At 43.7% G+C, this 16,586-nt stretch overlaps 1 protein-coding gene across 1 annotated transcript in view; it reads left to right on the forward strand.

The window, feature by feature from the left end:
- UBE2L3 (ubiquitin conjugating enzyme E2 L3) overlaps positions 1–16,586 on the forward strand; it is a 59,068-nt gene that overhangs the window by 11,859 nt on the left and 30,623 nt on the right. The window contains exon 2 of the mRNA XM_039242863.1: positions 4,581–4,676. Within this exon, the coding sequence (XP_039098794.1) occupies positions 4,581–4,676 (96 nt within the window). The remainder of the gene's footprint in view (positions 1–4,580; positions 4,677–16,586) is intronic.

The raw sequence follows: 16,586 nt of genomic DNA on the forward strand, positions 1-16,586 counted from the left end.
TGTTGAACAACTCCCCCTGGGCCTTTAGGCATGCTCTCTGATTGAGAGGCTCATAACATTAGTTAACACTCCAGCCAAACTTGGCTCCCAGCTGGTTCCCAGACACATGGGGTGATTTCTTACTTCCATGTGTTCGCATACATTTCTTGTTTTCTTATTATTTTTTATAGTTTTTATTTATTTTGAGAGAGACAGAGAGTGCATGTGGAGGAGTGGCAGAGAGAGAGAGAAAGAGTCTCAGGCAGGCTTGGTGCTGCTGCCACAGAGCCCAACATGAGGCTTGAACTCACAAAACCGTGAGGTCATAACCTGAGTTGAAATCAAGAGTGGGATGCTTAATCTCCTGAGCCACCCAGGCACCCCCATCTGTCTGCTGTCTGGATTTCTTAAGGAGGACCACAGCTAGTTGAGAATCACTGGCTTCTGAAGGGTTCTCCATCAGTGCTGCACGAGGGTTGCCCAGGGAGATTTTGAATGGCTGCTTTTCCAGGAACCATCATAGATCTCCAGAGAAGAAGAAGAAAGGAAAAAAAGACTTTGTTAACTACTTTGCTCGAACTCAGATGCGTACACTGGAGTTACGTGACCAGAGCTCACTGTGTATAGCTGTCTCCTGCTGTCCTCGCAAGGATAAGCCGAGGTTTCTGTGCAGGATGTGGAGCAGTCCGCTTCTGCTGGGGCCAGGACTGTCTCCTGTTAGTGCCTGTGAACTGTTAAGCAGCAGTCTGTTTCTAGAGTGTGCCACACTCCTGCCTGGCATGGGCATCAAGCTCGCTGGGCTACAGTCTGGGCAGTGGGCTTTTCCTGTTTTGAAGAGCTGGGCAGCACACCCAGGCTCTTTCAGTTTCCCTCAATACACTGAGATCCACCTCTGGGCTCAGAAATGGACCTCATTTTGAGAAGCATTGCTGTCTTTCTCCCTTATCACTTGCTCTGGCTGGGAAGCCTGCTCTGACCTACTGGGAGAAGGAATGAGCTCACTGGCTGGTTTTGCTTTCCCTCGCACTCTTCTCTTGGTTTGTCAGTACTGGCGCCATCAGCCTGGAGCAGCTGACCCAGGACAGCTTCTTGCTCCTAGCAGAACTGAAACAAACTTTTGTGGCCTTGTTTTGTAAGCTCCTGTCGTTCTTGGCTTTGGTCTTCCTGACTCTTTTCTAGAGCTGGGCCACTCACAGTTTTCCTTTGTAAGGTCCCTTTTTCCCCCATTGTTTATAATAATATCCTTTTGAATTTGAACTTAAAAATTTTTTTAAGTTTATTTATTAGAGAGAGTGCGAGCACTCGGGGGAGGGGCAGCGAAGGCAGGGAGAGAGAATCCCAAGCAGGCTCTGGCACTGTCAGCATGGACCCTGACCCAGGGCTCAAACTCACAAACTTCAAGATCATGACCGAAGTCCAGATCAAAACCGACTGAGCCACTCAGGCACCCCATGCATTTGAACTTGGAATTTACATTGATTTCTTTAAATTCCTTCTCCAGTTCTTCCACCTCAGGATTATTTATTCTCAGTTATATGGGTGCACTTTTGCTTGAGGGTTTATTAAGCCTCTTGAACTATCTTGCGTTTTCCAATCTCAGACCTTCAGATGAGCCTGTCTTTTCTTTGAATGACTGGAATCTATCATCTTCAAGTTGTTCCCCTTGGTAGAGGTGTGATTGGCATTTTGGGCAGAGCAGTTCTTATCTGGAAGACCTGCTTGTGCATTGCAGGACTTTTAGCGTCCTGGCCACCAATGATGCCAGTGGTTCTCAGCAGCTGGGGTTCTAGAGGATGTTGGGAAATAGGGTGGGGTGGTGTCACAATGCTTGGCATGTAATGGGCAGGGCTCGAGATGGTCAAGTGTAGAGTCCTGCCTGGATGCCTACGCTGCCCAGCATTCCCTGGAGATTACAGGGCTTGCTTGCTTGTTTGTTTGTCTTGGTTTGTCTCACTTCTGCCTTATAATCAGTTCTTCCTTGTTGGTTAGAATTGTGCAAAGGAGGTTGCCTCTTCTGCTCTTCGGTGAGCTTAACTTGACAGCAAGTTGAGAGTTTATCTGATAACTAGTAACTGATAAACCAAGCTTTGGATTTCTATGAGCCTCCCAGCTCAGCGCGACATTAGCCATTAGTGTCGCCCATTCTTCTCTGGCAGGGGGTGGGAGGGATGGCGTCTTCCACCACAGTTTTTGTTTCATGTATCTCTTGAAATTAGAGCATTAGTATGTGCCCTTTCTGCACCCCTGCCCATAGTATCCACTCTTTGCTCCCCTTTTTCTTGAGCAAGATGCAAGTTTTCACTGTCATATTACAGTTGAGCCTCATCTTGCTGTATTTTTGTAATTCTTTTGAAATTTATCTTGTGTTTATTACTGATACTGCCTATTATTAGTAAGTGGATTTCTCAAGCCATAGAGTATATTTACAGATTATTTTAAAATTAATATTCTCCTATGAAAATTGAATATAATCTCATTTGTTGACCAATTTCAAAGTTCCATCTGAAATTGTTTTCCTACTTGTATGTGGTTTAAAACATTTCTGATAGCTTGGTAGGATTCAGCTCTTAAGTGACATACGATATCTTCTGTCTTTAGCCAGGAATCTTAACTTCAGTTGTACCAGAGATCACAAAATCAAAATATATGGAGAGCGTTTCCCATCCCAGAGCCTTTTCTTTTCTTCCCCAAGCCCCAGCTTCCCATCCCTGCACTGTCCTGAAAATTAAGCAAGTGAGCATGACCATGAGCTCCCGAGGCGGGGAGTGGGGCAGAGTGATAGAGTAAGATTTATTTATTCCCCATCCTGAAGGCTTCATTGTCCCCAGGGAAGCATTTCTGATGAGTCCTGGGCATTAGAAGGAGGACCAGATGGCAGTTGGCAGGTGAGTGGTCTCTCAGGTTCCATGCTGTCCTTCCTGCAGGCTCAGGAAGACAAGCCAGACCACACTTTCCCCACTGCAGTGGCCACAACTATTGCAACCAGCTTCCTTATGGGAAGCTGACCATGGCTTAGAAGTGGAGCTCATCTCCCGGTGGCGGTGGCTCTCCTCTCACTATGTGGTTTGTTAAAAATCCCCATTTCAGACTCCACCCCACAGTTGCTGGACCAGAATTTCCAGGGCTGGGGCCTAAGCCCAGATGGTTGTGGTGGGCAGCTAGGGTTGACAAGCAGCAGCACCCTGTAGAAGAAGCGTGGTCGGGTGTGTCGCCTGCCATGAAGCACCAGCACATCCCGACTGCCTGTTCTGTGCCTTCATTTGACACACTGTCCTTCTCCGCCTATTCCATGCCAGGCACACCATACATCCTCCAACTTAGAACCTGTAACACGGGCTCACTTCCTACTTTCTTTGGAATTGTTTTCCCATGGAGCCTTGTAAACTTGCCTATGTGATGGGAATGTGGGGTGCAGAGGATCTTTTGGGCTTATTCAGAGCCTCCGGTGCCAGCGTGAGCCACAGCACCACACATGGAGGGGGTTCTCAGTTCCAAAGGGATGCGTGGACTGGACCAACAAGGGAGGAAGCCAGGGGCTGTGAGGAAGCTGTTCTGCCTGCTCAGCAGAAGAGGCTGAACTCAGCTAGGTGGTGCTCTGGGGATGCCGAAAAGCGATGTGGAGGAGGATTTTGTACCAAGGACAAGAGGCCAGGTTGAGACATTGGAGGGATTGTGTCACTCCAGGTACCTGAGAATGAAGAATATTGGGAACATGGGCAAGCCGGAGCAGTGGGTGGCTTGGGTCAAAATGCCTGTTGACGTTGACTGAGTTGTCAGAGAAGCAGTGGTGCACAGTTGAGAAAACGAGGAGCAGACAATTGTAGACTGAAGACTTCTTAGGCAGGGCCCTGAAGTAGTCATGGTGGTTGTGCTTTCTGGACCAAATGGCATTTGCAGCATGGACTGTTTGTATAATCATAATCCCTCATTTGCAAAGGGTTCTGTTGCATACAATGTGGTTTCCCCTTTGTTGTGTTCAATTCTGGGTCTTGCTGCTTCTGTTTTGAAGCCGAGGAAGTGAAGGCTCGGTGAAAGGCACATGTCCCCCTCCCCACCCCAGACTGGATAGTTGATCTCTTCTCTGTGTGTCCATGCTGAGGCAGAGTTCTGAAATTACAGCTACGGCACTGGCTAGAAAACCTGGTAGGTATGTGTTTGGTCCTAGTCCCCAGTTTCGTTTATCTTTATATCCTCAGCACCTGACTCATAGCTTAATAAATCTTGGTTGGAAGAAATCAGGTCTGTAACACCTTTCTTGTGCCCCTGTCATGTGGCTGCCCCTTGCAGGGGTCTGAGGGTGTTCAAACAAAGATCTGGTGACCAGCCCAAAGAGGAGGCAGTATGTCTGCAGAAGAGTTATTTGTCCCACCGAGTTCCATGGGGTCACCAAGGTGGGGGTTTGTCTTGGTCTGGGGCAAGGGTTGAGGGGACCACTGTGGCTCTGGGCCTCTTAACCAGACCGGGCGCAGTCTAAGTCCGCACTTTGAAATTTTGTCATCGGTGGTGTTGGCACTCGGTTTAATTTGAGGGAGTCAGGAGGGATCTTTAATGTGTGGTGCTTTCCCCTTTTTGACACCCCTTTATGCTTTGTTAATCAACAGGAGCTTGAAGAAATCCGCAAATGTGGAATGAAAAACTTCCGTAACATCCAGGTTGATGAAGCTAATTTATTGACTTGGCAAGGGCTTATTGTTCCTGTGAGTATTGAACACTTCCACTTCTTATCAGATTATTCTTCAAGGTGATGTGTGTGCCGGGCTTACCTCTCTGCTCCCAAGTAGGCTCTTAGGTGAGGCAGCCAATAGACGCATAGAGGCGGGCTGTCACTTGAGGGTACAATAAGGAAGGGACCTTAACTTCGGGTTCCTGAGTAGAATCCTGTCTTTGCACTGGTTTTGTAACATTCCGGGGGGCCTGAGCTTTCTACTTCTTTGGTTATAGGCCTGGGAAAGGAGTGTGTGTTTGTGCTCCTGTCTTCCCTGCCTTCTCTCTGTCTGGTCCCATTTGTTCAGACGGGGCTGCCTTCTCCGACCTCTCTTAGGAGATGGTGGCCATTCCCATCTACATCTTTTCTTTGCTTCTCCACCTGGTTTTGCATCTGGTATCTAACCCTCTGGACACTTGCGTTCCGGGCTTTATTCCTGGTCCCCTCCGATATGTGCCTGCCATTGATCTCAAATCCCTTTGCCTAATGGCCCACCTGGTTCCCTCAGTGTCTTGTCTGGGCCTTCTGATTCCACTGTGAACCCCACAGCTCATGCTCCCCCTGCCTTATGGACTTCTGCCTACAGATGGGCTTGGGCTTGCTCCTGGCAACGGCCTTCCCGTGGCCTTACTGTCCTCTCAGTAAAGTGTCTGCTCTTTCTCCATCCTCTCATCTCCTCGCCCCCCCCAAGAGTATCCTCCTGTACTAACTCCAATTTGCAATTCCAGTTTCTCCTGCCCTCCTGGAACCACCTCACACTGAGCACATGGGCTCCCCTCTGTCCATATGCCTCGGGCTCGGCAGCCCTGGAGCCCACTTGCCTCCTGGGCCTTTGGAGCCCGTGTGGTGTCCCAGCCCCTGGTTCTGTGGCCTTGCGGCACTCACACCTGTCTTCTGCTGCTTCCTCTGCACTCTTAGACAGGGACCTTATTAATTACTTAGTCTCTAGCCTTTCTCTCATGCTGTTTCTTGGGGCCCCTGCTTCTTCCAGCATCATAGCTTACTAGGTTATTGCTGTACGTGAAGGAGTCCTGTCTTTGCTTCTCTTCCTGTCCCCTCTCCAGAGACACAACATCTGTCTGTGAGGTAGCCTACTTGGACACTGTGTGCTTTCTAGTCTCCCTGGCTCCCAACTGGGACTTCTCCATGAGTGGCCCCTTCCTGTTCTTCCACCTCCACTGCCTCCTCTTTCCATCCCCACTTTCCCTGTGAGCCTCAGGCCCTTCTTCTGTGTCTGTCCCTGCCCTACCCTGTTGTACAGAATCTTTCCTTATGGGCGGAGTGACTACTTTGCCAAAGCAGTACATGGAACATGCTTACTGCAGATACTTTCTTTTTTTTTTTAAATGTTTTTATTTATTTCTAGGAGAGAGAGAGAGACAACGTGAGCAGGGGAGGGTCAGAGAGAGAGGGAGTGACAGACTGAAGCAGGCTCCAGGCTCTGTGCTGGCTGTCAGCACAGAGCCCGATGCGGGGCTTGAACCCACGAACCGCGAGATCATGACCTAAGCGAAAGTCGGACGCTTAACCGACTAAGCCACCCAGGCACCCCGTTGCAGATACTTCTTAATGCTGGTTATGGGTCATGGCTTTTTAAAAATCCTTGCAGTTTGAGCAGTAGATAATTGGATTCCTGCTTTATTTTCGTAATCACTTGGATAACTAAGAAAAAATATGCTTTTGTAGCATTTCAGTACACACTCAAAAATTTTAAACCTGGGAGCATCCAGTCTGGCTTTGAGGATGAGTCCTTTAGATTTCTCCAGGCTTGGTGATGGTGGGGCTCAGGGCACAGTATGTAGATGGTGGAGGAGCCTCTGGCTGGGAAAGTTCAGCCAGTGACCTCAGGCCTTGCCTGCTGTAGAGAACTCTTAGGTGCTAAGTGGAAGGATGGCCAGGACCATCTGACTAGTCTCTTTTCTTTCATTAAAAAAACATTTTTTTTTTAATGTTTATTTTTGAGAGAGAGAGGGACAGAGTGCAAGCAGGGGAGAGACAAAGAGAGGGAGACACAGCACAGAGCCTGACGTGCGACTCGAACCCACAAACTGCGAGATCATGACCTGAGCTGAAGTCGGACGCTTAACTAATTGAGTCACCCAGCTGCCCTTGACCTGTCCCTTTTCTTTCTTTTTAAAAAAGTTTTTAAACATTTTATTTTTTTTGAGAGACAGAACACAAGCAGGGGAGGGGCAGAGAAAGGGAGACACAGAATCTGGAGCAAGCTCCAGACTCTGAGCTGCCAGCACAGGGCGTGATGTGGGGCTTGAACCCACAAACTGCGAGATCATGACCTGAGCTGAAGTCGGACGCTTAACTAATTGAGTCACCCAGCTGCCCTTGACCTGTCCCTTTTCTTTCTTTTTAAAAAAGTTTTTAAACATTTTATTTTTTTTGAGAGACAGAACACAAGCAGGGGAGGGGCAGAGAAAGGGAGACACAGAATCTGGAGCAAGCTCCAGACTCTGAGCTGCCAGCACAGGGCGTGATGTGGGGCTTGAACCCACAAACTGCGAGATCATGACCTGAGCTGAAGTCAGACGCTTAACTAATTGAGCCACCCAGGTGCCCCCCGACCTCTCACTTTTCTAATTGAGATTTTTTATCCTACTGTTAGAAGAAGTAAAGAGTTAGTCCATGGATCTTTTGAAAGAATGATAAGAATGAATGGGATGGTTTTGAGCAGTCAGACTTGGGCAGTCTACCCTGAGATCTCAGTGGCCTCAGAGACACAGCCCAGCCTCAAGGGTAGGTAGGTGGCTGTCATCAGGGTCTGACCAGAGTATGCCCCGAGGCCTCCCTCTGGTGTCTTGTTGGTGGAGCCTGTGGAACTAGCTATGATCTCATAAGTCCCAAGGTGGAGACTGGCTGGTAGAATGTAGCCTGCTTGGGTCCAGACTCTGGGGAGTGTCTAGGCTCAAACTTTGCCTTCCATTTAGGGGAAGCTGGTGCCAGAGACCATAGGTCATGTCTACATTCCATTACCTCTTCCCACCACTCTCTGTGTCCTTATTTCAGTTACTGCCCAGGGCTCCTCGCTTGGTGTGAGGAGTATTTCAAGGAAGCAGTTAGGATGCTCTTGGCAACTGACCCCTCCATGGTCCTCAGTCTTACCCTACACCTGGGCCTCAGGTAGTTCTGCACCACGGCGGCTGGGTCAGCATGGGGAATCTTCTACCTAGACTCACCTGGGCCAGCTGGGGTGAAAGCAGAGTCAGGCTAATAAAGACATAGTAGTCCAGAAGCATGCTTTGACCACAGGGTCCTGGTCTTCAGGGAGCCACTTAGTAAATAGGCCCTAGCTGTAGCTCAGAGAAGGGACAGACCAGGATCCCCCAGAGAGGGAAGGTGGGAGTGAACTGGGTTTGGTGCTACCTCAAGACACTTCATTGTTGCCATGGCACTTCAGGCTTATTCCCCTTAAATGCTTATTTTTATGTAATTTTTTTTCATTTGAAATTCAGAGGTAATATCTAAGGAAGAAAAAAAATCCCATAAGCCTATCCTGAAGAAATTCAGTAAGATTTTGGGTACCTGCCCTTTAGGAACTGGAGGCATGGTGGTAGCCTTCTTGAATTTCTCACCCAATGAACATGATCACTCTTAACCATTAGCAACTCCTTGCAGCCTTTTTACATGCAAGTTTTAATGAACCATTTGATAATTTCATAATTATCACAAACTTTCATCATTTAGTCATGGCCTTGAAACTCTGTGAACGTAATTTTTGATAACTGTACAATATCCCATAATGTATTTATTCAATTGTTCCTTTAATTTTTGCCATTTGTATTGTTTTTCCAGTTTTAAAATAATTTATCCTTGAAAGGGGTGTCTGGCTGGTTCAGTCCGTGGAGCGTGTAACTCTTATCTCAGAGTTGTGAGATTGAGCCCCACATTGGGTGTAGAGATTACTTAAAAAAGTTAATGAATTAAAAAAATGTTTTTTTAAGTGAAATAATTTGTCCAAGAACATTTTTATGTGAAAATCTTAGTGTGTATCTTTGTTTATTTTATTTTTTAATTTTTATTTATTTAAAAAAATTTTAATGTTCATTTATTTTTGAGAGACAGAGAGAGACAGAACATGAACAGGGGAGGAGCAGAGAGAGGGAGACCTAAAATCCAAAGCAGGCTCCAGGCTCTGAGCTGTCAGCACAGAGCCCAATGAGGGGCTTGAAGTCAGGAACTGTGAGATCATGACCTGAGCTGAAGTCAGACGCTTAACCAGCTAAGCCACCCAGATGCCCGTTTATTTTAGATTTGATCTTAAAAATACAGGGGCGCCTGGGTGGCTTAGTCGGTTAAGCGTCCGACTTTCGCTTAAGTCATGATCTCGCAGTTCGTGGGTTCGAGCCCCGCGTCGGGCTCTGTGCTGACTGCCAGCTCAGAGCCTGGAGCCTGTTTCAGCCTGTGACTCCCTCTCTCTCTGACCCTCCCCTGCTCACGCTGTCTCTCTCTCTCTCTCCTAAAAATAAATAAAACATTAAAAAAAATTTTTTAAAGTGGGTTCTAATGGCAGTACTTCAGCACCAGGCTGTGGGGTCTGATTGCCCCAGGTGAGAATCCCAGCCCTGCCCTGACCAGTTTGGGGATCTTTAGCAAGTTAATCAGTTTGTCCCAGTACCCTCACATCTGAAAGGAGTACTTCATCTCACTGATTGTTGTAAAAGTTAAGTAAGTGCACGTGTGTGAAGTGATTAGTCTTATCCTTATTATTAAAGCCTTTGTGGGGCTGTCTGCAAAACTATTCGGCAGTTATGTAGTAAAGAGCGTGTGAAACAAGCATATAGAAAGAAATCATTGTTGCCAGTTTGATAGGTGCAAAAGTACTCAATTGGATTTGTGTCTTAGTCCCATTCAGGCTGTTATGTGACAAAATACCAGGTACCAGGTACTGGTTAGTTTATAACAACAGACAACAAAATTAAATATCTGGAAAAAAAATTGTTTTTGTGTATCTAGTTTATAACAACAGAAATTTCTCACAGTTCTGAAGGCTGGGAGTTGGAGATCAGAATGCCAGTCTGGTGAGAGCTTTGTTCCTGGTCACAGACTTCCCTTGCATCCTCACTTGACAGAAGGAGCAAGCTAGCTCTCTGGGGCCTCTTATAAGGCACTAATCCCATTCATGAGGGCTCTTCCCTAATGATCTAATCACTCCCTAAAGGCCCCACGTCCTAAGACCATCACCTTAGGTATTAGGTTTTGAATATGTGAATTTTGGGCGGGTGCCTGGGTACTTCAGTCTCTTAAGCATCAATTTTGGCTCAGGTGATGATCTCAGCAGTTCATGAGTTCAAGCCCTGCATTGGCCTCTGTGCTGACAGCTCAGAGCCTGGAGCCTACTTTGGATTCTGTCTCCCCTTCTCTCTGCTCCTCCCCTGCTTGTGCTCTGTCTCTCTCTCTCAAAAATAAGCAAACATTAAAAAAAAAAATTAAAAAAATATGTATGAATTTTGGGACCATACAAACATTCAGACCATAGTAATGTGCATTTTTAATTTTGTTATTGTAGTTGTAGGTCTTTCTTATTTACTGACTTTATATTTCTGTAATCTGTTATCTTTCAGAGTTTTGGTGTGCTTTATTGAGTTAGTCCTTTGTTTCTGGGAAAAATATACTGTTTTTTTTTTTATTCAAGAATTCTTAAATTTGTCCTAAAATTAAAAAATTTTTTGCTTCATTTTTTAAAATTGTGGTAAAATATACAATATAAAATTTATCTTTTTGTTTATTTTGAGAGGGAGGAGAGCACAAGTGTGAGTGAGTGAGGGGCAGAGAGAGAAGGAGAGAGAATCTCTAGCAAGGATTAAGGTGCTCACTGTCAGTGCCTTCTCGGAGCCCAGTGTGGAGCTCAGTCCCATGAACCCTGAGATCATGACCTGAGCGGAAGCTCAACTGACAGTCACTGAGGCGCCCCTTCATTGTGGTTTTAATTTGCTGTTTCCTCGTGACTACGTATGTTGAACATCTTTTCATGTGCTTATTGGCTGTTGTTATATGTTCTTTGGGTAACATTTATTTCTGTTAATTTAAGCAAGGCTTTTACCCTTTCTTTTTTTAAAGACTGAAGATTTTTAGAGCAATTTTAGCTTCACAGCAAAATTAAGAGAAGAGTGTAGAGATTTCCTACACATCTCTGGCCCCACGCATGCATTACCTCCCCCATTATGGACATTCCCTACCAGAGTGGTTCATTTGTTAAAATTGATGAACCTACACTGACATCATCATCATCATCATCACCATAGTTTACATTAGTGTTCACTGTAGGTGCTGTATGTTTTGTGAGTCTGGGAAAATGTGTGATGGCATGTATCCGGTGTTACTGTATCTTACAGAGTATCTTCACTGCCCTGAAATCCTCTATGTTCTGCCCTTCTCCCCTCGCTACCACCTTACACCCACCCCCAGCAACCACTAATCTTTTTCTTCATCCTTTTGCCTTTTCCAGAATGTCATTTGTTTGGAATCATACAGCATGGAGTCTTTTTCAGACTGGCTTCTTTCAGTTATAGTGATGTACAGTACATTTAAGTTTTCTCCTTGTCTTTTCATGGCTTGACAACTCCTTTTTAGCATGGAGTAATATTTCATTCTCTGGAGGGACCACAGTTTATCTGTTCATCTGCTGAAGGGCATCTTGTTTGCTTCCAGGTTTTGACAGTTATGAGTCAAGTGGCCATAAACATTTTTAGTTGGATGTTGATCTTCTCCTTGTTTTTGAGTTGTAGGAATTCTTGATAAATTTTAGATATTAAACTGCTATCACATACATAATTTACAAATAATTTTCTCCCATTCTTTGGACTGTCCTTTCACATTCTTTTTTTAAATTAATTTATTATATATTTTAATGCTTTTATTTATTTTTGAGAGAGAGAGAGCACAAGTGGGAGAGCGCAGAGAGAGAGGGAGACACAGAATCCAAAGCAGGCTCCGCGCTCCGGGCTCCAAGCTGTCAGTCCAGCCGGATACCGGGCTCAAACCCACAAACCGTGGGATTATGACCTGAGCTGAAGTTGGACGCTTAACCAGCTGAGCTACCTAGGCACCCCTCCTTTCACACTCTAAATAGTTTATTTTTTATTTTTTTATTTTTTGTTTTAATTTCAAGTACTAGCTGACACATTGTTACATTAATTTCAGGTTGGATAGTATTCTTTGCACAAAAGCGTTTAATTTTAATGAGGTCCATTTTGTTAATTTTTTTTCTTTTGTTGCCTTTGCTTTTGGGATCATATTTAAGAAACCATTGCTAAATCCAAGTCACGTAGGTCTTCCCAGTATTTTTTCCCCCAAAGTTTATCTGTTTTTGAGAGAGAGAGAGCGAGAGAGCGCGCACTTGCAAATGGTGGGCGGAGGGGAAGAGATAGAGGAAGAGAGAATCCCAAACAGATCCTGAGCTATCAATGTGGAGCACAGTGTGGGATTTGAACCCACGAACTGTGAGATCATCACCTGACCTGAAACCAGGAGTTGGATACTTAACCGATTGAGTCACCCAGTTGCCCCTTCCTGGTTTTTTTTTTTTTTTTTTTTAAAGTAAGCTTTATACACATGTGGGGTTTGAACGCACAACTGTGAGATAAAGAGCCTCATGCTTTACAAACTGAACCAGCTAGCCCCCACCCCTGTTTTCTTCTAAGAATGTTTATAGTTAAGGCTCTTAAATTATGTCTTTGACCCATATTAAGTAAATTTTTACATACGGTGTAAGGTAAGGATCCACCTTCATTATTTTGCATGTGGATATCCAATTTTTCTAGTACCATTTGTTGAAGAGACTGCTCTCGATCTTGGTCTTGGTTGGCATCTTTGCCAAAAACCAGTTAAACATACATGTGAGGGTTTATTTTTTCTTTTTTTTAAATTTTTTTTAATTTTTATTTTTTTTACAAATAGTTGTCAAGTTGGTTTCCATATAACACCCAGTGCTCATCCCCACAAGTGCCCCCGTCCATGCTCATCTCCTCCTTCCCCCCCACATCCATCAGTCCTCAGTTTGTTCTCAGTATTCAGGAGAGTCTCTCATGGTTTGCCTGTCTCCCTTTCCCCCACCATTTCCCCCCTCCTTCTCCCCCATGGTCCTCCGTTAAGTTCCCCCTAATCCTCCTATACGTGCAAACCTATGATATTTGTCCTTCTCTGCCTGACTTATTTCGCTCAGCATAACACCCTCAAGTTATCCATGTTGCTACACATGGCCAGATTTCATTCTTTCTCATTGCCATGTAGTATTCCATTGTATAGGTAAACCACATCTTCTTGATCCATTCATCAGTTGATGGACACTTAGGCGCTTTCCATGTTTAGCTATTGTTGAGAGTGCTGCTATGAACGAGGGTTTGTTTTTTCTGAGCTCTCATTTCTGTTCTGTTGGTCTGTATGTCTTTTTGCCAGTCATACTGTTTTGGTTACTGTAGCTTTGTAGTAAGTTTTGAAATCAGGAAGTGTGAGTCCTCCATCCTCTAACTTTGATCTTTTGTTCCCTTTCTTTTTTTCTTTTCTTTTTTTTTAATTTAACTCTACCCCCAACATGTGGCTTGAACTCACGACCTCAGGAGTCCCATGCTTTACCAACTGAGGTCCCCTTTGGTCTTCTTTTTCACGATTTTTTTTTGGCTATTCAAGGTTCCTTGAGATCCCATATGAATTTTAGGGTGGATTTTTCCGTTTTGCAGAAATAATGCTTGGGATTTTGGTAGAGCTCACATTGAATCTTCAGATCACTTTGGGTGGTATTGTCATTAGAATATTATGTATTTTAATTCATGAACCCAGGATGTCTTTTCATATATTTAGGCCTTTAATTTCTTTCAGCAGTGTTTTAGAATTTTCAGTGTGTAAGTCTTATTCCTCTGTATTAGCTCAGACTGCTGTAACAAAACACCATAGACTTGGTGGCTTAAGCAACAGAAATTAATTTTTTCACATTTCTAGAGACTAGATGTCCTAGATCAAGGTCTGACAAGGTTAGTTTCTGGGGAAGACTCTTCCTGGCTTGCAGATGGCTATCTACTTACTGTGTGCTCACATGGCCTTTTCTGGATTCATGGAGAGGGAGAGCAAGGGAGCTCTTTGGTGCTCTTCTTGTAAGGTCAGTCCTCCCTGCCCCAATCTGCAGCGTCAGTTATCTGTAGTCAGCCATGGTCCCACAGCAGATGATCTTCCTTCCAACATGTCTTTAGGTCAGCAGTAGCCTAACGCGACATAATGCCTGCACCACTTACCTCACTTCATCTCATCATGTAGGCATTTTATTGTCTCACATCATTACCAAATGAAGAGTACTATACAATAAGATGTTTCGAGTGAGACCATATTCACATAACTCTTATTACAGTATATTATAATTGTTTTACTTTTTTATTGTCAGTCTTTTACTGTGCCTAATTTACAAATTAAACTTTATCATAGGTATGAGTGTATAGGAAAAAACATAGTATATATAGGGTTTGGTATTATCTGTGGTTTCAGATATCCATTGTGAGTCTTAGAAAGTATACCCTGCAAATAAAGGGGAGCTACTGTACGTTAATCCTATTGGGTCAGGACTCCATCTTATGATCATTGGTTGCTTACCCCAAATATAGTCACGCTGGGGGTTAGGGCTTCGGTATATGAATTTGGAGGGAACACATTCAGTCAGTAACAGCCTCCGTGGTTAAATTTGTTTTAGGTATTTTATTCTTCACAATGTTATTTTGAATGGACTTGTTCATTTCTTTTTTGGATTATTCATTGTATATAGAAATGCAACTGATATTTTCATGTTGCTTTTATATCTTGCAGTTTTGTTGAGTTCATTTATTTTTTTAAAAATTTTTATTTATTTATTTTGAGAGAGCGTGTGTGCACATCAGTGAGCAGGGGAGGGGCAGAGAGGGGGAGGGCAGAGAGAGAGAGCCTAAGCAGGCTCTGCATTAGGGTGAAGCAGAAGCAGGGCTTGATCCCACAAACCATGAGATCATGACCTGAGCTAAAATCAAGAGTCAGATGCTTAACCAACTGAGCCACCTAGGTGCCCCTCATTTATTAGTTCTAATGGTGTGTGTGTGTGTTTAATCTTTAGGGTTTTCTATGTATAAGATCAGGTCCTCTCTGAATAGAGGTAGTTTTACATCTTCCATTTCAATTTGGATAGCTTTTACTTCTTTTTCTTGCCTTTTTTCCTGTCTAAAAGCACCAATACTTGTTGAATAGAAGTGGTAAAAGCAAGCATCCATGTCTTATTTCTGATTTTAGGGGAAAAACTTTCAGACTTTCACCATTGAGTATGATGTTAGCTGTAGCTTTTTTATATATAGGTTTTGTTGAGTTAGACCTAGTTTATAAAGTGTTTTTATCATGAAAGTATGTATTTTGTGAAAAGTTTTTGTCAAATGCTTTTTCTACATCACTGGAGATGATTGTGGTTTTTCCTTTATTAATGTGGTGTATTACATTGATTTTTGTGTATTTAGGCATTCTTGCATTCTTAGAATAAGTCAAACATGGTCATGGTATATAATCATTTTAATATGCTACTAAATTCAGTGTGCTATGTTTTGTTGAGGATTTTGGCTCAAAATTCGTAAGATTTTGTAATTTTCTTATAGTGTCTTTGTCTGGCTTCACTGTTAGGCTGATGTTTGCCTGAGAGAATGAGTTATGAAGTGTTCGCTCCTCTTTGGAAGAGTTCTAGAAGGATCGGTGGTAATTCTTTACACATTTGGTACAATTCATCAGTAAAACCATCTGATTCAGGACTCTTTTGATGGGAGGTTTTTGGTTATTGATTCAATCTCCTTAGTCATTATAGATCTAGTTAGATTTTTTCTTCTTGATTCAGTTTTAGCAGATTGGCTCTTTCTAGGAGTTTGTCCATCTCATCTAAGTTATCTAATTTGTTGGTGTACACAATTGTTTATATTACTCTCATATAGGGGCGCCTGGGTAGCTTAGTTGGTTAAGCGTCCGACTTTTGCTTAGGTCATGATCTCGCGGTTCATGGGTTTGAGCCCCGTGTCGGTCTCTGTGCTGACTGCCAGCTCAGAGCCTGGAGCCTGTTTCAGAATCTGTGACTCCCTCTCTCTCTGACCCTCCCCTGCTCACGCTGTCTATCTCTCTCTCCTAGAAAAAAAAAAAGCATTAAAATATATTACTCATATAATTGTTATTTCCTTAAAATTGGGTGTAATGTCTCCACTTTAATTTCTGATTTTAGTAATATGAGTCTCCTCTCTTTTTCCTTAGTCTAGGCAAAGGCTTGTCAGTTTTTCATTGTTCTTTTCAAAGAACCAATTTTTGCTTTCATTTATTTTTCTCTATTGTTTTTTTTTTTTTTATGTTTATTTAGTTTTTGAGAGAGACAAAGAAAGCACGAGTGGCAGAGGGTCAGAGAGAGCCAGAGACACAGAATCCAAAGTAGGCTTCAGGCTCTGAGCTATCAGCACAAAGCCCAGTGTAGGACTCAAACTCATGAGATGTGAGATCATGACCTGAGTCGAAGTTAGACACTTAACTGACTGAGCCACCTAAGCATCCCTCTACTCTGTTTCATTTATCTCTTCTGTAACTGTTGTTATTTACTTCTTTCTGCTAGCTTTGGGTTTATTTGCTTTTCCTTTCCTCATTTCTTTAAAAAAAATTTTTTTTAACATGTATTCATTTTTGAGACAGAGACAGAGCATGAGTAGGGGAGGGGGCAGAGAGAGAGGGAGAAACAGAATCTGAAACAGGCTCCAGGCTCTGAGCTGACAGCACAGAGCCTGGTGTGGGGCTCGAACTCCTAGACTACAAGATCATAACCTGAGCTGAAGTTGGATGCTTAACCGATGGAGCCACTCAGGCACCCCTCCTTTCCTTATTTCTTTTTTTTTTTTTTTTTTTTAATTTTTTTTTTTTAATGTTTTAT

Source organism: Hyaena hyaena, unplaced genomic scaffold (genome assembly GCF_003009895.1).
Source record: "Hyaena hyaena isolate Hyena2069 unplaced genomic scaffold, ASM300989v1 scaffold_219, whole genome shotgun sequence".
NCBI classification, from domain to species: domain Eukaryota; kingdom Metazoa; phylum Chordata; class Mammalia; order Carnivora; family Hyaenidae; genus Hyaena; species Hyaena hyaena.